This window comes from Scomber scombrus, chromosome 18, assembly GCF_963691925.1.
Source record: "Scomber scombrus chromosome 18, fScoSco1.1, whole genome shotgun sequence".
NCBI classification, from domain to species: Eukaryota; Metazoa; Chordata; class Actinopteri; order Scombriformes; family Scombridae; genus Scomber; species Scomber scombrus.
Window position 1 is genome coordinate 13,708,068 of NC_084987.1, and position 27,464 is coordinate 13,735,531.

The following is a 27,464-nucleotide window of genomic DNA, read 5'->3' on the forward strand; positions in this document are numbered from 1 at the left end:
ATGTTTAATGTCTGCTTAACAGTGTACAAATGTGCATTTATGACAAAAAATGTTTCTTTGAGGCCTTTTAATTGGGGATTATAAACTCATTTTCTTCACATTGATTTCAGTCTGTAAGGCATTTGCATACCCGCATAGTGCACAATAATGAGTGCAGGTTTTGATTTTTTTTGTCAGACCTCATTGTGCTTCTTGGTTCGGCCACAGAGTGGCAGCATAATCAAATGTAAAAGTATAGCTGCTCTGTGCTCAGAGATACAACAGTGAGTTTTAGTAGAAAATCTAAAGATGAGTGTGTTTGCAAGTGTGTTTCACTGTTTACAGTCCAACTCTTGGTAAATAGAAGCTCATGTCTCCTTTAACTGTCCTTTTCTTGTTTTGCCATGAGAACACCTTAAGCACAGGGACTGTACAACAGACCGCTTTAAACAGAACTAGAGGAATTGGTGCAGAGAAAGTGTGGAAAGAATATTAAGTAAAAGACAGCACATACACATTCCAGTTTTGTTCTGAGTTTAATTACTGAAACGTATAATGAAGCTCTCCTCTTCCTCTTCGTTTCAGCTGCGTCCCTGAATGTCCTTGGGTGGCCTTAACTGCTCCATGATACATCAAAACCATAGTGCGACCATTTCACAAGTTTGACTGTTCAGAAACCCACCGTTGCCCTCTAGCTGAGGTTCTGCAGCAGACCAAAGGATATGCATGTTTATTTTCGATTACAGAGCAGCTAAACAGGGGTTGTGGTTTGTATGTGGCATTACTTTGTGATAGGTAAGGGCCCTCATCTTATACATGAGTGGATTTTTTAAAATTGTTTTTTAAATACATACACAATCAAGTGATATTCAAACAAAACAGACCACAACACCCTGATGTGTATGTGCATTATCTAAAGTCTGACTTCGACAGCATACTGATTGAATAGAGCACTGGGTTTACTGCACTGCAGGGGCTAGACACACCACGAACCACAGCGGTCTACACCAGCCACACAGTTGCCATGGAGAAGATAACACTGATGGATTCAGAGCCAGGCTATGGCCACACAGTGCCCATATACGTGCAATGTGTTTTACCCTCTATATATCCTATAAGATCGCTTTCCCATCCCCAAACTACAGAACAAATATCATGATGGGCAGCAGGCCTTGATGCATTACCGAGGGCACATATAAAATTATTAGAGCCCAGTAGCATGCAGTGTTGTTAAATTGGGCTTTTTTTTTTCTTTTCTTTTTTTGCACAGAGCATTCAAGGTGTTCAATGAGCAGAGACCACAGCATTCTCGCATAATACAGGACCTCAACTGGAGTTCATGTATTGGAGTCTTCTATTTAGAATGCCATACGAAACCCAAAGCTCACATTCAACATACAATTCATAAACAGCAAAGGTGAGCCGATTTAATTATCACCATCATTATACCAACAATTCCACAAGAATGAAAGTATAATACGTCCAAAAACATTTCCAGTACCAGGACAGCGAGGGACATGACTGTACTGAATTTTTTTTTTTTTTTTAAAAAGACACTGAAAAGAACGGTAAACAAAATCTCAAAATTCAATGAGTTGCTAAAAAAAATAGATATTCCCTGCCCTCAACCAGACTTAAAAATAAAACAATCAACACAGTAAATAATGGAACATGAGCACACTCAGGTCCAAATCTGTTTAGTTTCCATGGCAGCGCTTACCCAGCAACTGGCAAAGGCAGCATCTCTACACTCTCCCATGTTTTCTTTGCTCTTAAAAAATAGATGTATACTACTGTAGATTCATACAGTATTTCATAACTAAAATCACAAGTGATAAAAATCATAACCATACCTTTAAAAATGTTCTTGCAAAGTTCATAATACGTTGATTTTATTTTTATTTATTTTTTTTAATTTTTTGCGTTCAGTCCCGTATGCATATGACAACAAACTGTCTTCCATCAAGTTAAATGCTTGGTCAGTTGAAACGAGAGCACCATGGGAGAGAAATGGAGGGGGTGGGAGGGTGGGTCAGTGGGTGAGGGGTGTCAGAATACTGTAATAAGAATCCAGATGTGCCCAATCGACATGACAAGTCAGTCACGCTCAGACTCTGCCCCTGTAGCAGGAAGGGGAAGGGAGAGAGAGTGAGGTGGTGGGGCCTCTTCCCTCTGCCCAAGCCTGGAACTGACAACGTCCAACTCTTCCTCCTTCTCTCCTCTTCATTCAGTTTTGTCAAGTAGATGCCAAGAAGTAGCTCAGTGCTTGTTTTTTTTTTTTTTGTTTTTTTTTTTGAAAGGTTGCATGATTTCACGCGTCTTTTTTTTTTGTCCTCCAGAGCTGAAGGAGCAGACTGGTAGTCAAAGAGTTTCAGGTAGGTTTGTGTGTTTGTGTTTCATACTGTCCCCAGTCACTTGACTCTCTCTCATTAGAAGCAGTGGTTCTTCATGGTGAGTGGTCACAAAGACTACTCATACTCAAGGAACTGTTTATGATAGAATAAGAGATACCTGAGGGGGAGAAAAAAAAAATTAGGTTAGGGCTGCAACTAATGATTATTTTCATTATCGATTAGTTATTTGGTCCATGCAATGTCAGAAAATGGTAAAAAATGTCAGTAAGTGTTTTCAAAGCCCAACGACAGTCTTCAAATGTCTGCACAACAGGTCACAACCCAAAATATTCAGTTTACTGTCATAGAATACAAAAGAAACCAGAAAATATTAACATTTGAGAAGCTTAAATCACAGAATTTGGACATTTTGTTCCTTAAAAATAATGTAAAATGATACATTTAATAGATTTCAACTAACTGACTAATCATTGCACCTCTACATTGGATTCAGCTTATATATTGTATAATATTTTGAGGTATTATTCCTTTCCTTACCCTTCACTATCAAGTACATCCTTAATGCTGGCCTTGGTGATTATGGCATCATCACATTTAAACCACTGGTCTTTGTGCTGGCGGATGAAGCTGGTGTAGTGGCCACTCTCTAATGTGCCTTGGTGGTTGACCACCGCAAACAAGGAATACCTGAAAAATAAAAAGACAAAAAAAATGTGATGAGCAGACTTTTATTTGCTTGCCTTTGTTCTGCTGTCTTACTTCACCTGCTCCATTATCCTTCGCACACACAGGTTCTTAAATCTCTCTAAAACCTCATTAAGTTGGCTCATTCAGGTCATTTTTCACATTTTAAAAAGCACTTTGTAGAGTGACTCTTGTCTTTACCACAAACAGCCTGTCAACCGTATTAAGACATTAAATTCTCAGTAAATGTCCTGGAAAATGAAAGCCATTGTAACTGCCATGGATGAAGAAAAGCAAGCAGCTTTTAATAGGCTTCAAATTGATTTCATTTGGGGAAGTCACAGCCGGCTGCTTCAAGTCATTAGCTTGTGCTGCTTTGCTAAAGTAGAGATTTCTGCTATGATGTTAGTGCTGCTGGCAGTGGAGTGTTAATAAATCAGTTTGCTTTAAAACATGTTTTCCAAGATACTCACTTATTGTCGTTGTTTAAAACATCAACCGCCTGTTGATACTGCCCATTCATTCTGCTCTCTTTACTGTAGGAGACAGAGCAGAAAAATAAGACATTTGCATTCTTAAATGCTGTGTAAACATGCTGCAGTGACAGAAATATCCAGTAGGTGGCAGGGTTATCCCATCTATGTAAGCAGATATCTTTGCTGCCTGTAACTCTAATGATCTCTCTGTTTCTCTCTGAACAGAACTGAATGGATGCTACAACCAGGGGTGGGGCAAGACCACTGCTGCATGCTCCACTGACACTAATATATATTTATAGGGAGCATTTAATTAAACTGTTTTAGCATAAATGCAGACATGTGGAACATCTGTGAGCACACAGTACACACATGTATAGTATATCATTGTACATGTGTAAACATTAAAATATATTAAGCTAGTTAGAGAGGCTTCAGTGTTTTGTTTTGTTCTTTTGTGTTCACACTGGCAGTACAGCATTTAAAATGTATAGGTAGAGAACCTGAGGGGCGGCCAGGTTAAAAAATGAACTGCTATGGGAGTCTCACCTGGATGCCATGAAGGGTGTCATGTCCAGCTCTAGAGGAAAGGAAACATATGTAGTGATCTTCCTCCGCAGTTTTGCAGAGTGCTCAAACCGCTGGAGATGGCCAAAGAGGGAGGATGAGAGAATAGAGGGGGGAAGGGGCAGAAAAATGGCAAGCGAGAGAGAGAGAGAGACAGAGGGAGAGAGAGTGTGGGGGGGAGGGGAGAGAAAACATATTTAGAAATAACAACATCACCATTACAACATACAAAATACAACACAGTGTACAGTGGAAATGCATGTTTTCTAACCTGGCTGTCACACATTCATAACAAGATAATAACACGTTTGGATTGATCCAATACAATCTTCTTCTAGCCTGTTCCTATCAATATCATAAATACATTATACGCTCCTAATACTGTATGTAAATAAAACATGGACAATGGAGGACTGTACGAGTCATTAAAATCACAGGTGTCCTGGGACACTGTGTGAGAGGGCTACACAGCAGGAGGTAATGCAACAACAACTGAATCGAATTATGAACACACCTACGCACAAGCACTGTAGCAGACAGCTACGTCACTGAAAAATCTGAACTTTGTTTCCATCAGATGTAAGGCTGCATACACTTAGGGCAAAATGAATCAAATATTGCATAGACATGTATTTATATATTGCAATACGGTATGAATGAAAGTAACAACATTGCCCTTCTTAAAAACACTATTGTATCTTCTAGTTCGTAGTAATGACTGATCAAAATTTGTGAGTAAAGTTAAATGTTCCCTTAAATTAGCAAATTGTCAGATGGTGACAGATACTGTAACAAGTGATAATTGGCAGCACGTTGTCACTGGCTGACTCACTTTGAGATGGAAACATGCTACGATGGGGAGCTTCTTCATTGTCAGCTGTTTAGTGGACTCCTGGTAACTATGGCAACCGCCACACTTGATTTTGGCACTGCTTCCTAGATGCTCGGGCCGTGTAAACCTGCAGAGTGTGGAATAAAATAAAAGGGAAGGGAGATAATGTGTAAGAGCAGTGAACACGTGGGACAAAAAAAAGAAAAGAAAAGAAAAAAGACAGAGGAAAACTGTTGTGGTTTCTTTGGTTATGTCACACGTGTTCTTTAATTGTTTATTTTGCACTCCGCCACACATGTCTAGCCATAAGCCTCCAGGTGCAAGATTCATCTGGAGATATCTGAAGGCCTGTGCCTGCAGAGTTTTGGTGCAGTCACTCTGTATGTCAGCACACACAACCCAGAGCCCTGCTGGTATTGCCAACGCCTCTGTCACCACGGCAACAGCAACCAGTTCTGTACCTTTAAGAGACTTGCTGCAGCAACTAGGGGTGTGTGAGGAGCTGCAGTAGGAAAAAAAGTCAGAGGGAAAGGAGGCGAGAGAAAGAGGGGGAGGATGAGACAAATGCGAGAGGTAGAGAGTGAGAGGGCACGGGGGAAAAGGAATTAGGTGGAGAGGGGAGGGAATGAAATAAGGAGAGGAGGAAAAGAAATTGCAAGAATGAAGAGGCAGTGGAGGGGACATGAAAGGTCACACCTGCTCTGCCAACCTGGTGATCTTAGAAGATTAGATCCACTGATAACATGTTTGTTGTGCCTGAGCACACACCATATGTGCCCCTTCGTACAAGTGGAGGAACGAATGAAATCTATTTGTCTATGAATGGAGATGTTTGATACCCATGAATTTGGAGGAGAGATACAGGGGAAAAAAGCATCTTGAAAGAAAATTGTTGGGGAGTGGCCATACCGCCTCTCCTTTCCAAATCTATGGAATATGATTCATTTCAATCCGCGTCCAAGCCCAAGTCAGTGCTATTGTGCTTCAGTAAAGAGGAACATAGCTAGAAATAGTATGTCAAATGCATCTGACAAGGAACTCCTTTGATTAAATTTTGCTACTTTCTTTTACTACAAAATTAGTTTAAATATGTACAAAAATAGTGACAGGCAATAAAAAGACAACCTGTCCGGTGTCATCTGAGACTGAAGCTGTACCTGCGTAGGCAGTCTGTAAGCGTGGTGGACCCTGACAGGTGGCTCTCTCCATTGACTGTGCTGCCATCCCCTCCAGGACTCAGGGGCCAGAAAGGCGTGGATGAGCCAGGCAGGTCCAGACTGATATCCCAGAATGGATCTATCGTCGTGGAAACCCCGCTGGAGAAAAAAAAAGAGATGAGAGAGGGCGTCCTTCAGTCTGATTTTTACATTCAATAAATAATGCGTAGTTGTGTGTAGGTTTGTGTGTCACACATTACAAGCCATGGTGAAAAGATGATGACATAGTGGGCAATACATACGCTTAAATTCACACAGCTTCTGTAGATTCTGATCATGTTTTTGTTCAGGCCTGCTGGGAGTGTGTGCATGTGCATAATATCCACACTGTTCTTCCAGCTCCATTTGCAATTCAATGAAGTGTTACATCAGAGAAAATTGTCTTTACATAAGGAATTTGTATTATTACAACCCAGTGACTGTGATGGACTGCAGCTCAGGCAAAATGGAGGCTCTGATATACAATATATGCAGTATACACAAATATACTGTATATGCATAGGGGGTGTGCTCTACATTATCACTGTTGATTAGATGAGTCAAGGTTATGTAATACCCAAAGGTACCAGCAGGTGGCTATTGAGGCAAGTGTTCATGTATTTGTGGGAAGAAAATCAACCCTGCAGTAACATCCCACCAACAAGGTACGACTTTTGCTCAAAAACTCCTGAGGAAATCATTTTCTGTTGCTGAAGGCCTTACCTGTGGTTGATCGGTAGTCAACATGAAAATTATTAAATGATTATGGAGAGGCTTAATTTATGATCAGAATGATAAACAATCATCAGTATCACATCAGCACTGTCTCTTTTAACTGTGGGGGCAGATAATGTTGCATGTAGCTGGGCCCGGCTTGCCTGCTAGACAGGGCGAGGTGCTTTGCAGTTCAGTGCAGCGTGTTAGTGTTAATGTGACAGGACAGCTCTAGGGGGCAGGCAGGCAACGCTTGAGTTGTGCTGCTGTCTAGACAACCCCCCTTACAGCAGCTCTGCAGGGACCAGGCCTTTAAATAAGAGCAGTGGAGAGGACACAACCAGTGGTTCGCCCACTCTGGGAGGACGGGTGGTGTCCACATCGATCAGCACGGCGGTGAAAGGTGACTACGGCTTCAGAGAACAACAGGGATAGATGGATGATGGATGAATGAGTAAATGTAGGCAGTGGAGGAGGAGGGGCATAGGAACTGACGCAATGCTCTATCAGAATGAATCAACAGCAAACATCTCCAGTGGAACTGTATTTCAGTGACCTCTCCCCTTGCTGCTTTACACTTAAGAGTCACACTGGACACACACTTACTGGCAAACTTGACAGGTAACATCTGATTGCAGGCCCCCAGTGAAGATTTGGTCAATGATGCAGTTACAGTGGTTTGGATTGTTGGCCTTCTTCCCATTGTCATCTCCTACAGAGCAAAGAGAGCAGAAAGTATAAATACACACACACAGATAACACCAACAACCTCTTTAGCACCTCTGAAGGACTGTCGGCCTCTATTTTCTCACTTCACCGTTCCCCTGCTGCTAACTCTTTATGGCATTTCAAAACTCTCTGGACTCTCCACAGCCAATCAGAGCAAGCCTTACTGCAGGGTCTGTGAATTATTCAGCCTGTCATTGCACTGCAGCAGGGCATATTGACATTTTTCACATTGAAAGCTTGCCCTCCCTTTGGTACACAACATTGTCAGTTTCCTTCAGTAGGTTTCCTTCAGAAAGGCAATGTGCACTGAAGGTAGAGCTAAGGTACAAGTCCACATGCAGGATCAGAGACAGTCGACTGATGCTGCTCTTCGCTGCCCTTGGTCTGACAAAAAATCTTCAAGAACATCTAGAGTAAACCCTTCAAACTCACTGCTTTAAGCACAGCATGCTATGGTTTTTGTGACTGAAATTTGGTATTAATAACAGTATGATTTGTCACATGGAGTCAAATGAAACTTACTGATGGTGTCCCCTTTACAGTGCCTGTGTAGTACATCCAAGGCTGCGATGAGGAACTCGTGGGCATCTTGCTGCTCGTAGCCTGCGAGGTGACGCGCGTGAGTCCACACCAGGTGCAGCAGCCGGAAGGGAATGTGGGGCGAACGGTGGCCCGAGTAGAACTGAGAGCAGGGGAGAAAGATGATTGAGGTGGTTAGCCTATTTTTTCAGGTGTTATTAGGTGTATCATATTTGATCACCTCTTTTCCAACTGCATAGTTACATTTCTCATTACCATTTATAATTCATGGTGCAACCATACCACAAATGTTATGCCAGTCATGCTGATTATCACTCTCAACAGCTCATTTTCTTTTTTCCTTTTATTTTTTTACAGGTCTTGCCAGATATGAATTCCACTACATGTCACCTACCAGCACATCCATAGAGACTGGAGGTGTGAGGCACAAGGCAAAGAAGACAAAGTGGCTGCAAAATGGGAGCGTTTGTTTAAAAAAAAAAAAAAAAAATCTGTTTCTAAAGCTAGCAGAGTCTTTGAGTTGCCATGGGAATTACAGTGAGTGACAATCCAGGTCAGGGTCAAAAGCTGTGAGTAAGGAAGTTACTGAACTGAGCAGAGCAGAGTTGGCAGGGTGCAAACACTACGATGAAGTTCCAACCAGAGCTCATTAATGACTGAGAGGGCTCTCATTTCTCGACACGTAGATGTCGCACACACCTCACTTTATTTTTCCGCTGCTCTCTCTGAAGTCTGATTGAGCTGTGAGAGGGGAAAACATGCCACGCTGACATCCCTTTTGAATCTTGCAATCTTACAGTCTGCTCCTTTTCAGCAGTTTGAAGGTGGTTGACAAACAAAAAGACGCGACAAGAAGAGGAAACGAGAGGGAAGGGGGGAGAGGAAAGAGAGAGCCTGATCAAAGCAGCTCGTGTCTCTCACCTCCACATCTAAAAAGCTTTGAGCACATGTGTGTGTGTGTGTGTACACTTGTGTGCGTTTGAGTCACGCTCTTGATGACGATAAGGAGGTGTGTTGGAACTAAGCAATGAAATTAGAGAGCTGGTAACGGGGTATGGTGGTGGGAATGATAACTGTGAGTGTTAGGGAGTGTTTAAATAGATTAATTTCTATGGTATAACTGACCCTGAATTTCCTATTGCAGACACTGTTGAATACTCAATCAATGTCTGCCTCCCTGGGTGATGGAGGTGAGCGATTACCTCCTTTATGTGTTATGTAGCTGATCGGTTCAGCCAACTCAGACAGGGCAGAGCTGTGTGTGTGTGTGTGTGTGTGTGTGTGTGTGTGTGTGTGTGTGTGTGTGTGTGTGTGTGTGTGTGTGTGTGTGTGTGTGTGTGTTGTGAAAGGGGGAGGGGGGAGGTGGGTGATGACTCAAATCATTATAGCACCACTTGCCATTTGTGGGCCCATATATACCGGGAAGTGAGAGGGTGTAAGAAAAAAGCGAGGCAGTGTGGGAGCGGAGCAGGAAGCCATTACATAACATTCAGGGCCAATGAGTTTGTCAGATGTAAAATGCCAAACTTTTGTATCAAAGAGTTGGGATTAAAAGGCTATAAATGGCGAAGCAAAATAATTCAATAAAAGGTGCAATTACTGAATTCTGCTCGCTCATTTGTATGTGGTTCTGTACATTCCTTTCAGGCAGGATTTTTTTCCCTCCTCTCTCCCTCTCTCTTTGGACTTGACAAAAGAGTGCAACAGTGACTCAGCCTTCTGCAGTGGGTTTCAAAGCAAGAGAACATTCTGTATTATATGGTTGTTAAAAACTCCCAATTTATGGCTCAGTGTTAACCAAAATAAAACACTTTCCTTTTTTTTTTTCTTGGCAAACTTATATTCCTACGCACATAAAAAACTGCACATCGTACCTCCTGAAAGAGCTGCGACATCTCACACACCAGACAGGAGTTTGATTGCATCTCGCACTTGTGTCTGTCGGAGAGAAAGAAGTCTCGCAGCAGCGGTGTGTGTGTTAGGGCCTGAACAATACAGTTCATGAAACATGTGTTGCCCAGGTTTATTAACCCTCGTAAACCTGCGTAGAAGAAGAAAGAAAGAGATGTGTGAGAACAACATGGAAATTAATATTAAACACGACAGTGCATTTGATTCAAACTGATGGCAATGTGGGGAATTTGAATAGCCACTAAAGCCCTGATTATTCTCCATTTCTCTGGGCTGAGTTTTATCTGTGGCCCACTTCCTTATTACCTACCAACAAAATTGCAGTCTCAATATGTCTGCCTTGTTACTAAACATAAAACCCTCTGGCACTTTCGGATTTTTGTTGTCTGTGTGTGTGGCTGTAAAGTCAACAATATGGTGTTGGGTCAGGTGCGCCAGCAAAACAGTGTGTATCCTGGAGCAGACCCCGAAGCTGTGAATGGATTCATTTAGAGCGAGAAAGCTACAGTCCTCCAGTGATGGCCAGTAGAACAGGTGAGACACAATGAGGTCTTGGGTGTAATCCAATTGAGCAAGGTTTGGTTCTGGAAGAGAGCGCTCAGCGAGGGCTTAAACACTGTAGACTGGTCCTGGTGTGCACGCAGACAAAAAGCCTAAAGCCCAACCCAGCTCTTTAAAGATAGAAGGGGGTGAAGGATGGCAATGACAGTGTGTGCAGGGAGGAAAAGATAAAACCAGCAAAAATAGATGTACAAAATCAGAGACACATTGACTATAGCAGGAAGAAACCAAACAACAGATCACTGAGAGAACAGAACAGAACAGAGAGAAAACAAGTTCTGGGGAGACACAGAGACAAACTCGGGCCTGTTGTGTTGGGCATCTATCAGAGAGAGAACACTGTGTTCTGCCTGTATGTGTGCACTGCCTGTGGGGCTGCCCCGTGCTGGTGACCTTGGGTATCACACTTAAATGCATGAGTGACCCAAAGTACACTTGCGCCATAGGCACATGCACACACACAGTTAGAGAGAATCCCCACAGCACACACACAGATTGTTAACTGTGAAGTCTATTGCCCACCTATGGTACAGTTCGTAGTGATTTTCCTCCGCTTTGGATTGTGTCGTAATAATTCTAGCTCCCTCTTGGTAGGCTCCCATGTTGTGTATTTCTCCCCTATGCCTGTGGATACAAAGAAACAGAAATGTGACGGCATTGAAAAAGCAAACAGCCTTGTATAAAAAACAACAACAGTAAGTTCAGTGACAGAGAGGACAGCACTATACCTTGCAATTTCCAGGCTTTCCTCTGTTCCTCTTTGGCAATCTGCTCCATGTCTTTGTCGTATATGTAGTCTTGACACACAAAACAGTATATTCCACCGTATAATAAGTCTATCGCTGTGAGCAGGAAGGAGGGAAAGAGAGGGAGAAAGAGAGATTGCACCATAATTACTAATAGATTTTTTTCTTCCTAGCACAGTAATACAAATTGGGTTTTATGTTACTGTTCAACCTCGCCGATGCAGCCAGCCTCAAGATAAGTGCTTTCTTTCTTCGACTTGCATTTTGTACTCACTGCAATATGTTTCTATGTTATCTCATTGCTTGAACTGAACAATTATAAGGAAATGTGAGGGAAGCAGTGATGGAATAGATGTATTTGTCTCCAACCCCCACCTGTGCTTTCAACTAACACACTATCCTCTCCCATTCTCAAACTCCACGGCAACAATACCTCGGCTCTGTTGCCGTGACAACCTATTTTTAGCCTAACCGGACATTTTTCTGGTTTTGGTGCTACCCACACTGACTAGGTGAGCTAACACTTCATGTAAGAAAAAAAAAAAAAAACCCTGATTGATGCATGTGATGTTGTGGTCATGGTGCCATAGTGTGTGTGTTTTTTTTGTGTGCGTGTGTCTATCTTGTCGATCTATCGTCTGTCTGCCTATCCATATCTTTCTTTTTACTGCTTAACCAGGAACACATTTGTTAACAGCTCAAAAAAAAATAAACAGGATGCTTCTTTCAGCAATACAAGTGGGAGCAAGATGAAGAAGATACAGACCATGAGTATTGCACAACACATGAGCAGGAATTCATAAATCTTTTTCACTTGAGTGAAAGACAAGACCAAAGATGAGAGTTTAGAAGACAGGGAGAAGATTTTGCAACAAAAAAAAAAGGTGGTGGTGGGTGTTATAAGATGTGAAAGGAATCCTGAGGATAGAAGTTGTTCAGAAAAAGGAGGAGAAAAAGATGTTAAAGCAATCCCAAGAAAGGAGCTTGCTATCTAGCATTCTAGCAGACTGGGGAGTTTGGATTAATTTGATTAAAGATGGAGAAGAACAGAGTGCTCATGTCAGAGAGGCTCCTGTGGAAAGCTCAAACCTAATTAACACTGTAGCCCTGCACTTGGGGTATGTGTGTGTAACCAAACTGTTGGAATGCATTAAATCAATTAAAGCCATTCAAGTCAGCTACCAAACCTCCCAACTGTGTCCCCTGTTTCCATATTTAGCCGTCCTCGTCAGGATAACAAGTCATCAAAATCTTGCTCATTAGCGCCATTGCCTTATTTAGCATAATTAGCATGTGAGGTTGAAGCTGAGCTTTCTGTTAGCTGTGGATTAGCAATGTGTAGCGATCCCTTGTTGCTGTATGGAGGGGAGTGTAGTAGCTTAAACCCCAGACTTGACTGGCGCTCCCACCAGAATGGTAATGTGCTGCGGTTAGAGTGAGGCTCGGCTCCCTTTAAGCTCAGAGAAGGAAGTAGCCCAAAGTAATGCTGTAATCCTTTGCTGGTAATAGCTGATGCTGCAGTGGGCCACAGGGGTGCATGTGAATGTGAAGACTGATATGACGGGACTGAGCCTTGAGTGTAAGGAGGGATGATATATTGATGTTATCATTTTAGCTCTGTTGTGATTTCTATTGTCCACATTAACATTACAAAGCAATTACGTTATCAATGGTAAATGGTTTCTGATACAGTTGAGAGTGAGTGAGCGAGCAAGTGTGTGGCTTACCTAGATTGTGTCTCTTGTTTTTTGCGTGCTCGTGGATGTGTTTCTTCGTAAAACAGCCGAAAAAGACGCAGTAGAGACAAGAGTGGAGTCGGTTCAGGTGGGCGCCACACATGTGACAGATACACGACTTGGCCTGGAGAGAAAGACACAAGGGAGGAAGGGGGATGGGTTTGGGACACAGGGAAGAGGAATTGAGAGCAAGGAAGGAGGATGGTCAGAAAATCCACTGCAGCAGGACAGAGCCCTGAGCTGAGGTGTAGAGAGGCGAAGGCAGACAGAGTGGAACTCTCTGTCACCTAAAGTAGATTTCTATCTGCCAGTCAGTCACACAAACACTTCGGACGACGCGGTGCTTGAATAGGCCTGATATGAAGAGACTAAAGATTAATGGGCCTGTTGACAAATCTAATACTGTTGAATAACAACATATTTCCACGCTGAATCTTTCACTCTCTAACACATGCAGGGCATGATGGGATTTAATGCTTGGCAGGCACACTGGAGAAGGCAAGCAGAATCTGTCTGAAGCACACACTTACAGCGGCTGGAGTGTGTGTGATTGGTTTGACTACAGCACTCATTGGTGACCAGAGAAATTTTGCATTAGATTGCCTGACATATTCAACAAACCTGCAAAAAAAATGAGCGTTACAGGGGCCACACATGAGCACAGATTCCCATCTTACACAAAATTCAGATCACATTCAAATCACATTGTGTTTGATGGTTTCACTGTATTGTAAAATTTTAATCTGACTGGGGTTGCTCATGGCCAACTAGTAAGATAGTGGAGAGAAAACGTGAACTGAACAAAGTGTGGTAGACGAGTGGAGACATGGTGGACAGGGTTGCAAATTGTGTGGAGGAATGTGGTACAGATGCTGTGTGTGACCGTACATTAGTATACACACAGCTCCATCGCTTTCTAACAGGTTTCACGATAAAAGCATCCAACAACATTTGAGGTAATGAACACAGCAACAGAGGCCATACAGTCATACAGGCTATATGTCTACTGTGATGACAGAATAATTAAGCCTAAATCACACTGGAGTGGTCTGAGTTGGTACTGCTGGCTCACTGTGACAGACACTGTGATAGCAGAGCTTCAACAGCTGCTCCACTGATGAAAACTAGAAATAACACCTGATGGTTGTATTCCTCCACCAGCCAGGTTGCTTTATATACATGTCTGTCTGGACTGTGTTTGTACTTAAGACCTTGAAGAAACTTAATTTTTTTTAAAAAGGTATAAAAACTATTTTCCTTGTATGTGTTCATGTTTGGCCAATAAAGATTCTGATCGGACACAAAGTTGTAACCATGACAGCAGACAATGCTTCGGATATGGATGTTGCTTCAAAGAAGCTACAAACTGTAAAATGTGGATTGATTGAATTTGAATTTGGTTGATGAATTATTGCGTTAAGGCCAAAATGTGTTTTGTGAGGTCACAGTGACCTTGACCTTTGACCACCAAAATGTATTCAGTTCATTCTTGAGTCCAAGAAAACGTTTGTGTCAAATTTGAAGAAATTCCCTCAAGGCATTCCTGGAATGGGACACAGGAATGGGACGGGTGGACAGACAGACAGACAACCCGAAAACATAAAGCCTCCAGCTATGGCTGGTGTGGAGCCACAAAAAAAGCACTGGAAGATGTGATAAGTACGCTTTTAAGGAATACTCCTGAATCCATTTCATATGCAGAACTTCTAAAAACCCCACAGCAAGAGGGTTCTGGGTTTCCACCCCCCAATGAACCGGGGCTCTATACTATGTTAGCCCTATGATTGACTGATGACCTATCTATCGTCTACCCCTCCTCTTGCCCAATGTAGAGAACAAGCTAGAGGACAAGCGGTAATTAAAATGGGTGGAACCTCTAAAATGTACAGTATGTAGATTTTCAACTAAAACACCTTGGATCTGGTTACTTTTATTAAACAAATGCAAAACTTTTCATCCGAGCTGCAGTGCTTTGAAAGGTTCTATCGGTGATGTGAAAGTAAAACAGAAACCCGTCACCATGCATGCTTTGAGAAGGAGAAAATTGAATAATACCAGCAGGAGGTGGAGAGAGAGGAAAGACAGTGCGATCTAATCAAAGCTTTTCAGGGTGCAGACCTGCGGCAATGACTCGCCCACTGATAAAGAGGAGACAGAGAAAAGGGAGGCTATTGGCTGCAGATATTTACCAGGTTTCAGGTTCTGGTACACTGCGTAAAAGAAGCTCGTACGACAGACTCATGTACTCCCACACACCTAAGCTACTGGACATGAACTCAACAACCCTGTACTGTATTGGCTGCCTATTGCCATCTTTTGACTAGAGATACAATAGTATAACCTGACACCATCTGAACAACATTAAAAGGTATTGTAGTGCAGAAATAAGAGGTTCTGCAAGTCAGTGTCACGTCCTTCTCCCTGGACAACATCTAACACAAAGCAGTCTGATGAATGCAATGACAATACAACTAAAACTGTTGCCACTATATGTCTGGTATAATAAAGCAATAACTATTATACTAAATAACCCAGAGAATGACTAAAAACTTCCAAGATCTCATCTCATCAACAGCTGATTTAATGAGGAGGCTTATACAGTTTATGGTTAAGAGTAGGCAGTAATCATTATCAGTGTGGAATAATTGCAGGATGAAATTTCATGGATTGAAACTGAACAGCTACTATTAGTCTATTGCGATTAACTATGCGTAAATGAACAACTGTGTTTAGAAATTAGAATTAAGACTACATTTTCCATGAGTACTACCGCCTCATGTCGTAAAGATTTTGAGCTGAGCAGTGTTTTGGAAGCGAGTGAAAGAAAGACGCAACTTAACTTTTTATGCTATTTTTCTTTTTTTAGACAGCTGTCTACAGGGTACATATTGATGAGGTAATGTAACTGTGGCTATGTAAGATTAATACTTGTAATATGACGATGGTGAAATAAAGTTAACTTTGCTTTACCATTCATACACCTTCATTACATGTAATTCTGCATTCACACCAAATGTGGCACCTACCCACAGTGCAGAAGTGTATTTGTGCTTTAGAAGGCACCGCTCATTCTGATTCATTCACTCTCTAACTCCCTCAACTACTGCTGTGCTCTCTCTCGTGCTCTAAGCTCCTTCGCACTCTTTTTCTCTCATCTTTATTCTCTTCATCTTCAAACAAAGAAATCTTCTTCTCTCATCTTAGTAACGTCTAGGTACTCCCTTCATGCTACAATGCTACATGCTAATTGTTTCAATCTGATTTTGCAGGAAATACAAGCGGGTGGCAAGTATTTAGAATAACTATATAGAAATAACCAATGCTCTCGCAGATGGTTTTGTTTGCTTATGTAGGTCATATAGAGTTTCATAACCAGTTAAAAACTCTGTAACCAAGAATTTTGTTCAAACCTAAAACATTAGCTTTCTGCCATCTGGCGTTATGGGAAACGACAAAACAGAAATACAGACAATATATTTACAGCAGATACTGTTTCTACTGCCTGAAGCTTAAAGTCTGTGTAAAGTAAAAATAAATATGTGTTCTGAGATTGACATACCACAGAAAAGTGTGTTGTTATAACCTTGCCAAATTTGAATGATTTTAAAAAAATCGCCAAATATATGAAATTGAGCTTCAAAGTTGTGTAAAAATGAGCCTCTTTCTCTGCTCCCAAATGCTGTGGGCGTGCCCGCCGAGTTCGCTGAAACTCCGCCCCCTACCAAGTGTCACCTGTCAATCAAAGTCACCACATCTACCCGAAACATGGACGCTATGTCTGAGAGATTTCTGCCGCTAGCTCGGTGGCTAACTGTAGACTGTAGACTGTAGTAGTAGTAGTAGTAGTGTTAGATAATAACAATAACTAGCCACTAGGCAGGTTAACCACTGAGGAGAGCTGACTCTCGGTCTTATATAGTAGGGGAGGGACCAAGGTCACGCGGGTACGCCACTACTTCACGGGGTAGCCCTTTTTTGCAGGCTCAGAAAATCAGGAAAAATGAGAGGGTGAGCAACAGCTTAAGACCACAATTCAGTACTGCATAGTTATCAGCCTTTTCACATGTTTTCTGTAACCATTTTCCAACATGTATAATATGTTTAGAAGTAAATCAATGAATTGACTTTACACGGACTTTAAGCTATTTATATATATATATTTTTTTTATATTTAAAAAAGGTACTTAATAAGACTGGCCTGAAGTAGCAATAAAAACAAATATCCATATGATTATAACTTTGTATTATTTTCCCTGTCGAATGACACAGAAGTTTTGAACAAAAAATAAATAACAAAAATAAAATCAGATGGTAGAGATCTGAATATCTGCAGAACTGGGATGGCTCATCTGTGTGAGTGGGCGGAAACTGTTGGAAATCCTGCCCGAGCGGGTGGGTGCAAGATTGAAATAACAGTCCCAAGCAGATCTTCCAGAGCACCAGTGGACAGAATGTACATAAGTAATTTAATATTCACTTGTTCATTTGCTGGCGTCTGGGTTCGCCGGGGATGGGCGTTGCATGCAACACTAGACACACGCGCTACTATGCACTGTCACAGAGATAGGCAGCAAAACTCACAGACAGGTCTGTATTTTGGCTCAGCATTAGTAGGCGTGGGTTAGATTGTGATGACATTGCAGTACAGGGGATATGCAGGGTAGCAGACAGTAAGCTCTGTTTTTATTCAAATTGGTACATTAGCCAGGCAGCTCTGAAAGGGTGTGTGAGAGAAGAGGGCAGCGACAAAGCAGGGAGGAGGCTTTTCCACGTGGGATGAATAGTTAGTGATGGACGGAGGAAAGAAACAAGAACAAACCAAGATCAAGACTGATATCAAGTAGAGTCGTTAAACTCGTAGGGTAGACCTTGTCTGATTGGCAGAGAATTAAACGGCACAGTGGAGATAAAAAAAGGGATTGAGAGTGAAGTAGGAGTTGTGTTTTCAGAGTCTGCATGAAAACCTTCACGGCACTACCTAAAAGGTAAAGAGACCCACATTATGTGGAAACACAGCAGAGTTTGACTAAAATCCTAAATTCAAGTCTATCCTACCTAAGCAGTGATGCTGTTAATCCCTACTCCTCCTCCTCCTTTGCACCAGGATTCCAAGTCAAAAACAAGAAACCATGCCAATGCCACGCCTTGCCCTCCTCCTCACCCTCACTACCCTCAACACCCCTTTTGCGGGCAGAAAATCTATCTCTGCGCCAGCACCCCCCAGCCCCCCGCCCCCCTTCAGCTTCACTCCCTCTCACCATGGTTCACAGACTGTCTATTCCTCAGTGTCAGCAGTCCTGCGTCTCTCTGCACCCAGGGCTTTTAATGTTCTATTAGATCAGCTATTGATCAACCACTGGCTCAGATGACTGGGACAAGTGTCGGACAGGTAGCAAGCTCACGTTCGGGCTGCATCTCCCATCTGGGATGCACTCTTTGAGGCACGTTAGGATGGGCTCTGTGTCCAGGGGAATGACCCACTAATGTACACAGCTGCTGATTGATGGAAGAGCAGATCTAGGAAGGCATTAGCTGGATGAATAGATCTCCAATACATCTTTAACGTGAAGATAACATTACTTGCTTTGTGGGTCAATGAGTCTGTGAATGGCCTTCAGATAACTATGACCCAAGTCCAACAGCTATTAATCCTCCAGTGTTATTAAAATCAAGCAGCATAACACACATCCTAATAAAGTAACCATCCTTGCGTCACACTCTCTATGTCCTTCTGCGTTTATGCCTTTCTCAGCATTTAGGTTAATGCATTCATATATTCAAACGGAGCAAGTAATGTGATGAGTTATAACTGAGGAGGAGAGAGAATGATGATGACAATTATGATGTGGACAAAAGGTCTGGCTCAACTGAGCACGCTCCTGCAAAGAACAGACCGGGGAGGGGAGAGTCAATACTGTGTGGAGCACTGATATATGAGAGCAGTGGCTCACCATAACACACACACACACACACACACACACACACACACACACACACACACACACACACACACACACACACACACACACACACACACACACACACACACACACACACACACACACACACACACACACACACACACACACACACACGTAAATGCATACTGCACATAATAAAAAAAGAATCTTTCCACAAGCAAATATACATTTGCTGTGTGTACTCAAACAGTCCTCTCTGATTCTATATTTATTATCGACAACAATCCCAGGGAAGATGGGGACAGAGACTGATGGTGATGCTCCAGAGCCATGCTGCCGACTGACCCCGTGGGGCTGCAGCCTGTCAGTGCTTTGGCAGGATGATGTTATTACCCCCGTTCGGCCTCCCCTCCTCCCCCACTGTCTCCACCTGACAATGCCTGCCCAGCAATATGCAGTCTCACTAAACAGCCTGAGAGACGCAACACAATATGAATCTAACTCTGTTCTCCTTTCACATCCGTCCTCCGTCGGTTCACTGTAACCTTTGTTGACAATAACGTGCTGTGCGGTCTTTGCGTGCGACTCTATTCCACACTTCATTCAGATGAATTTCACTTGTGGGAGAGATGAGGGATTGTTGGTGTGTGTAGTTTGGCCTCAAACTGTCACACTGCTGTAAGGACATTACAGCTAAACCCTGAGCATCAGCCTATGGAGTCTAGCTTGTAGCCATTTATGGAAAAGAAATAAAACTGAGTAAAATGTGGATGGAGGGGAACTATGTTGAGATACTCACAGTGGAATAGCTTCAACGTTATGATCAAAAATGCTGTCTGATGCTTCTCATGGGTTTGTGAAAGTTATGTAGGTTGGTATGATAAAGCAGGGTTTGCAGCACATATGAAAGGGTATATAGGCGTGCATGTGTGTCTGATTAAGACCACTTGATTAGGGAGAGAAAGATGGCGCTTGTGCTGTATTTTCAGAGAGTAGGTAAAAAAAAAAGAAGCAGCAGAGGCATTTCGACTTGTACTATGGTTTTGTATCACAGACAACTCACAAGTACTGTTTAAAATGATGGTTTCTGCTACATTGGTGTTGTACTAGTAATGTGGAGTGACAGTATCATTTAGTGCTAGACTGGCTATCTGTGTCTATACACACATTCAGAGTAAATAGCCATACTGCCTTAATGGAATCAGACATAGTCGAAGAAAGCCCCATCACACAAGGGCACCAAATCCAACATTCTTTCTGTACAAATGTGTACAGAAAGAGGGCCAATGATGCAGACAGCAGTGTGTTTATATTTATTTGCACAGATGGTTGACGGTCCAGCTCCAGCTCAACAAAAGCTTACATGATCATTTGTCAAACCTTGCAGCTACCAGATGACCACAGCCACACCGCTTCACCAGCACAACGCACGCTCACTCACAGACAATCAAGAGGGGCCGCTCATGTAACTGACACCCACGACGCAGAGTCTCTGAACGGTCCCCTTGGATGCAAATCTCATCCTATCAAAAGTTGGTTTCTTTTTTTTTTTTATCCTCATGCCACCAATCGTGGTCCACAGAGCCTTGAACGGGAACAAATTACCTCAAAGAAAATCTATAAGCACTACCTACAGAGCACAGGCACAGTGGGGCTATTAGTGCACTACAGAATCTTTAAAAGTCAGTATATATACAGCAGGTAATGAATTATCTTGCAACGGTCTATTACCACAATCTTCGCCTTTTTCTAAAGGACAGAGAACCATTCAGACAAAATGCCTAGATCCAAAAAAAAGCGGTCAGTTGGGTCCCAAGGTTTTAACAATGGGGAATAATTGAGTGTCCACACTAGAAGAGATTGATTGCCTCTTGGTTTTGGGCTTGGTCAGCCCCTGGAGAGTGATTGACAGCTCATTAGCCAGATGGTGGTACTAAGGGAGGGCTGGACAGCAGCCTCATTGGCTGGCTCAGGCAATGACCAGCATGCTTTGTGGCAGTGATGTCTTTCCAGTGCCTGATGGCCAGACAAATGAGAACTAGGAGAAGATATGGTCCGTGGGAGGGAGACATGGGAGAGGGTAAAATCAGTCAAAGTGAACTTGTCTGGTGGGGAGAGGCTGAGAGCAGAGCTGGGGTCAGCTTATGCAGAGATGAGCATCAAAACGCAAAGTCATGCTCTCCTTCTGTCACACAAACGACCATATTTAAATCCAAGGTTTATGTGATGAACCCTTACCAGACACAGAGTACCTCGACACCTCACAAAATTTGCATGTCAAATAAGCTTACATGGTCAATGAATGCACACATTACACTACATAAAAAAACAACACAAAAACATGTTTTTTTGTAAATCATGTCACTGCATTTTTCATATTTCTCCTCTCCATTACTGTTTTGGAGGCAAATTAACAAGGTTAATTCAGTATCCCATCCAAGTGCAAAGGCATCAAGTAAATTACAGCCTCTTCATACTATTGAATAAGGTTCGGAGTGTCTGTAGGAGGCTAGGCTCTGTTATTCTTCAAAAAATGGGGATGTAGTAGCGTGCCAGAGGGACACCACACAGTGACACACAAGGCCCAAGCTTTCTCTGGGAGGAGGTTACAAACCTTGTGCCATTTGTTTAGACTGAGTCACTGAGCCACAGCCACAGTGACTGACAGACTGAAAGCCACATTAGACAAGACCTGGGAGTGACGAAGAGTGCACAGACATGGAAGAAATAGGCCTGGATGAGGGCCAGAAACCATCGTCTGACATCACCAAACCCACTGAGTGTTGCCTATGAGGCAGTGGGATGAGGAGAAAGGAGAGGATGGGAAGATGGGGAGAATGAGAGGATTAGAGGCTTGGCTATGAATTTCTCAGGATGCTAAAGAAAAAAAAAATCATGCAGTGATATTTTAGTACACCGTTAAACAATGCAGTAAATTCTTTGTGTAGTTTTAAAACTGCAACAGCTACAGTATTATAATTCTCAAAACAATACAAGCTTTTTTTTTTAAACATAGATTTAATGGGATAATCTTGAGGCAACAAGAACCGTGGGCTGAACTAGGTTTGCAAATAGAAAAAGAAAAAAAAAAGCTAAAACGTGGAAAAGGAGGAAGAAAAAGCGTGGGAGAGAGAGAGAGTGCAGAAGAGGAACAAGAGAAAGGCTATGAAGAGGCTGGAGGAATAGATCCTGATGCTACAAACGTATGCTGATGAGTCAGGGAGCAGGCCTGTGATGTGATGGAGACTGATCTGACAAAGAGATCTGCTCACAGCACAGGAATCAGCCGCTCTCTGGGATGGGATGGGCTGTGCCTCAGTGCATTGTGTGTGTGTGTTTGTGCGTGAAAGAACAAGGGGAAGAGGGGGAAGGGGGTAATAGAAGGAAGGAAATGTGTCATCATGAAAATATACCCATTTTCCTACCTGTGAAATTCCCAGCAACATCTAGCAAATGATATCTCTCATCTTTCCTTACCACAAGCAGAGAGGGTTTTTTTACTTGCAGGATGAGGAAGGGGGTGGGGTGTTATGGTTCCTCTGTTCATATATGATTTATCAAAACTAGAGGGGGGAAAAAGTTGAGTTCAGACGGCTCTCTAATCACAACCTTTACCCCTTTAATCAAAAGTGACAGCAGATTCTTCAAAGCAGTTATCGCTGTAAAATTCTGCTAACCCCACCCACCCTGCTTTTCATCCTGTCAACACTCATCCTAAGATAATAGGTCTGGTTTAACTGGATGGCAGATTCCTTCATGGTGGCAATGTTTTAGTAGACAAGCCGGTAAATTCAGTCCAAAATGCTTGGATGGAGGCGTGCACACAAAATAAATAACCATGACCTTCATGAATATTCACACTATCCCTACACCATCGCAGTCATTCACAAACTATAAATTATGAATATGGGTGGAGTTGGGTGGACAGGAAGAATGAATTTAGCATTTAAAAGCAAGGGCAGGTTTTTCTATCGATGACCTGTGCTTTCATCCTTCTGTGCAACTCTGTTTCTATAGCACCTGGCAATCTGGTGGAGCATAAATCTCAATTAAAGAAAGAAAACATCCGAAACGGTTTAGACAAAGGCATCGTAAGGCTCATGTGCTATTTTGCATGTGTTCCCTTACTTAACACACACACAAATACAGTTTGTACAGTACAGATAAAGAGACAGGAGTTAAAGAACAGACTCAGGAAGATAGAAGGGGAAGTAGATCAGCACAATAGTTCCTCCTCTGCATTTCTGAAATGGAGCCAGTTTCTGTTACACGAGACAAACAGAGTCGACATGAGGTGTAGCTCCTTTGCCTACATGTTATGGCCAATCACAACCTCTCTATTTACTGACAGCCCTTGATATGGTTCACACCTCAACCAGAACTGAATATAATAAAACATAGAAGCACAGAAGAAATGGGTAGCATCTTGTTATACTACATAGTTACACTATTGCATATTACTACTCGCTTATTCGTACCATCTCCCTCATTTAATACACTTCTTGAGTTGAATTTCAGTCGTTTCCAAAGAGTGTTCGTATCATATTCAATTATAAAAGTATATTTATTTATATTTAGTGTTTGTGCACATTGTTATGGACAAACACATTAGACTGCAGGCCTAAAGGTGTCAACATAAATCACATTTGTCACCGAGTTGAATCCATAATTTACAGCTGAAACTTGTGTGCCAGTTTTACAGTACACTTTCACACAGTCTGTCAGTGTAAACCTACAAGCTCATCCCGAGCTAATGGGGCATTGCATCTCAGGCCAACATAACAAAAATAATTATTATACTATTGTCGTCTGATAAAGACGACAATAGTATAATAATAGACACAATAGGATGCAGTGACATCTCCAGAAACCCCTCACTCTGGTATTAATTCTGCCATTTGTTACCCATGTGGGCTTTAGATTTTGAATGCAGAGCAGGTGACAGATTTTCCACCAATATTCCTGCACATCGCCTGGGAATTGATTTTAGCTTGAGGTAGAGAGGATGACAGCTTGCAGGGAGGCTGCTGAGGACAGACTACTGAAAAGGACAAGAAAAAAAAGAGGAAAAAAACAAATGGGGAAAAAAAGGGGGAGATGAAAAACAGCAATTCGGGATAAAAGGCATTGTCTAATGAGACCAAATCTGAAAACAATGTCAAGATGCATCTTTTCTCTCCCTCAGTCACTGAGTGGCATCTTTTACTACAGTCCGTGTTGTGTATTTGCCACTATTGTAGCGCCATAAAGGCAAATATGCAGTAAGCAGAGCAGTGATAAGCTCTTGTTTTATCAACCATGCAACCATTAACAGCGTTAATGTCTTCTATTCCAGTAACCATTCCATCATAGCGGGGACAGATGAGCAAAAATGAAGACTTCCTCACCTCAAGAGAATACGCTGCCTGTGTACCACTAAAGCAGCACACCTGCTCTGCATGTCAGATTAGTTAGGTGGTAAAAAGTCTCAGTGAAATGGGGGTGAAGCACAACAGTCTGACTCAAATACAGCCATCCTGGACTACAACTAGGCAGTGGTAAGTAGGTAATCTTCAGTCAGAAGAAGCCATATTTGGTTCCTTTCTCTCTGTCCCCTGTACCATCAATGGTGTACCATCTGGGGAAAGCAGGGCAGAGCAGAACAACTACATACACACAATTACAGACGTCAGACAACAGAATCATACACACAGCTAAAAGAATAGCACTCGCAAGCAAAAATGTCATTAAATGCTATTTGTCAAACAACCCATTTGTGAAAAACGGGTGGTATACCGAAACACAACATGACCACTATCAAGGCATAGTGTATAGAACAAATCTGTCCATAGCTGCATTTCTTATATAAATGAGCAAATACAGAGACTTTAGGGCCACTATGTATCATATAAGTTGCAGTAGAAATATTACACAGAAAAAATACAATGATAGAAACAATACAAGGCCAGTTATCAGTTATGTTAGATTACTTCAAGATTTCAAGGCCACAGCTGTACTGCAGTGAAGTGGCATATGAGCAGGACTAGGTGGTTCACTGATAGATGACTGGACTGATGGGGGACAGAGTGTAAAAATACAATGCAATCCAGTCTGAAAATACAAATGACAGCTTCAAAGAGTGAAAAACCTACTCAAGACAGCACAACCTGAGTGGTGATCACACAGATGTGCATGTGAATGTGATCTAAACTGAGGACTACATAAACTAGCAGGCTTAAAATCTGAACGTCCACATGGTAGAAGAACAACAGGGAAGAGAAAATCCACCATGTTCGTATATTTTCACTGTTTCAGTCATGACGTTTTTGTACAGTGTACAGTGGCTAGAGCTGATGATGTAATGGTTGCGGAGAAAATCGTCATGACAAACATGAAAGAGGTGCGAGGATGGCAGGAGGAGAAAGTGAAGGTCTCAAAACTGGCATGCGAAATGTTCTCCAAAAATTTTACATGCTAGATTTGCAAGAGCTGAATAATGTTGAATTACTAAGAAGTGAGTTATACAAAGAGACTTTTTTTTATTTCTGAGATAGACTGACAGAGTGGATGACTGCATTCATGTAAGGTAAGACTGGAAACAGGCAGTTGAAATTAACATTCAACAATAACTATTTTCGCTAGGTCACCTGCGACAATGTCTGATAACCTTTTCCAACTGTAACACACATTTTCAGATGCTCTCCTACACTTTTTAAAATTCTGACATACTTCAGACTGTAAAAAGATGGCATTAATAAAAGGTAAGCACTGTGTTAAAAGCAAAGCATGACACCACCACACAGTATAAACAAAAGGGTCATCGACCATTCTGTTGTAGCTATTGGCTTTGAAATGCCTGCAATGTAACTGAGCTATGCTTCTGCCTGTTTTGCTCATGGTCCACCCTCCCACTAGGTAATCTTACTAGCTGTAACAGTGCATCGCAGCAGACACAAGGATTGGGCTGATTCCTTCCACTACATACAGTAAAGTAGGTTTACATTTAATATTCAGTCCATTAGATGAAAGGGCTCTGAGGCGCACAGGTAGAGAGGAGCAAGAGGAGAGAAAGCAAGCCAGCTCTTATTAATCTGAACTACCAACAGCATGTCAATGCAAGATGAGAAGGGGATAAGCATCAACTCACCAGCTCTGTCCATCCCGCATCACTCTGAAGCACCTATTTTATCACAACAAAATAAAAATGTATGACACATATAAGAGACGCATAGATTTCTAGAGACAACAGTCAGTCAAGCAACCTATATAATGCTGCTAATCCACTGTGAAAATTAAGCTTTGTTTTTTGTTGAAAGAATGAACATCATAGCACCGAGAGAAAAAAACAAGTTTAAATTCACAAAAAGGAGCAGAAATGGAGGGAAAGTAAGTGAAAACTGCAACACAGTCCAGTGATGACATCACATTGTACAGAGCTATTCGGAGCTGTGTAGGCCGAGCAGGTGTGGTATGAGCCCAAAAAGAAATTGGCACTAAAGTCATGAGCAGACGTCCCAGCATCAAAACTCGTGAGTGAATGAGGACCGCAGAGCAAACACTTAACCTGGGATGCCCGGGAGAAACCTGCTAATCTGTTGGACCCGGTGTGTGCGTGTGGAAAGACACAATAGGTCCATTTGGTGTGGTAATGTTAGCCCATGGCCACAACTCTCCTCAAATCTAAGTTTAGTCGTCCGGCTAACTGTTCTGCATCAAACATACAAAAACCGCTCGGCATACCTAGCTGGCTGGCTCACGATAAAACACGAATAATCATTGCTTGAGTTTATAAAAAAGATAAATTGAGGTTTGCAAAGAAGCAACCATTCTCCGCAGTTTCGCCAAGCAGTGTTGCTATAGCTAACTTACCGGTGATAACCCTAGCTGGCTAACATGAGTACTAGCAACACTATTTCTGCAAGAGAGTGGTTTCATTAAGCCCCTTTTTTGTTAAGTGATTGTGCTTTATGTGGGACATCATTTGCACTCCAGTTCTGTGTCAAGTCTGTGCAACATTATACCATTACTTCACTTTTTTGTCTCCTAAGCTAGCGGTGCAGTTCCTGTGTTTTTACCTTGCGTCTCCTGGTCTCAGCTGTACCACTCCAAACAAAGCATTGGTATATGACTCGAAGATTTTGTTTCCAATTATCCACCTTATAACCGTTCACATGGGAGCACCCGGCCGGACTCATGACAGACAAAACATTCAGTTTAGGTTTTTAGGTGACAATGAAAAGTCTCCTGGATGATTCACTTTAGCTAGCTAGCTAGCACGAACTATCTTGTCCAGAAATGGTTTCCGTTTGGAAATGGGACAATCGATGTAGTATCCAAAAAAATGCTCCTCGGGCATCTGACAAACACAGTCTTTGATTAACTAAGCAACAAATCTGTTCATGTAGACATCTAAGAGAATTATCACTTCACTAAAATTGCTGTTCCCGCTGCTGTTTTGACAGTTGGCTTTTCCTTTAAGGTTAGCTCCACTTCCACTCTCACGATTAGTTAGCTTTCTTTCTCTAGTTAGCCTGCTAAC

The 27,464-nt window shown here is 42.2% G+C and overlaps 1 protein-coding gene across 2 annotated transcripts; it reads right to left on the bottom strand.

Moving 5' to 3' along the window:
• LOC133999158 (ubiquitin carboxyl-terminal hydrolase 22-like) lies at positions 1-27,464 on the bottom strand. 2 transcript variants are annotated; one of them, XM_062438335.1, is made up of 14 exons: positions 27,001-27,464; positions 26,073-26,105; positions 13,017-13,149; positions 11,272-11,385; positions 11,066-11,167; positions 9,946-10,112; positions 8,054-8,213; positions 7,409-7,514; positions 6,050-6,208; positions 4,893-5,019; positions 4,043-4,134; positions 3,491-3,553; positions 2,871-3,020; positions 1-2,490 (listed from the first exon to the last, which is right to left on the bottom strand). In XM_062438335.1, the coding sequence occupies exons 1-14, from the start codon at positions 27,118-27,120 to the stop codon at positions 2,448-2,450; spliced, it is 1,569 nt and encodes a 522-aa protein (XP_062294319.1). In that variant the 5' UTR covers positions 27,121-27,464; the 3' UTR covers positions 1-2,447. The 2 variants fall into 2 exon arrangements, with proteins under 2 accessions (XP_062294319.1, XP_062294320.1); XM_062438336.1 differs by lacking the exon at positions 26,073-26,105.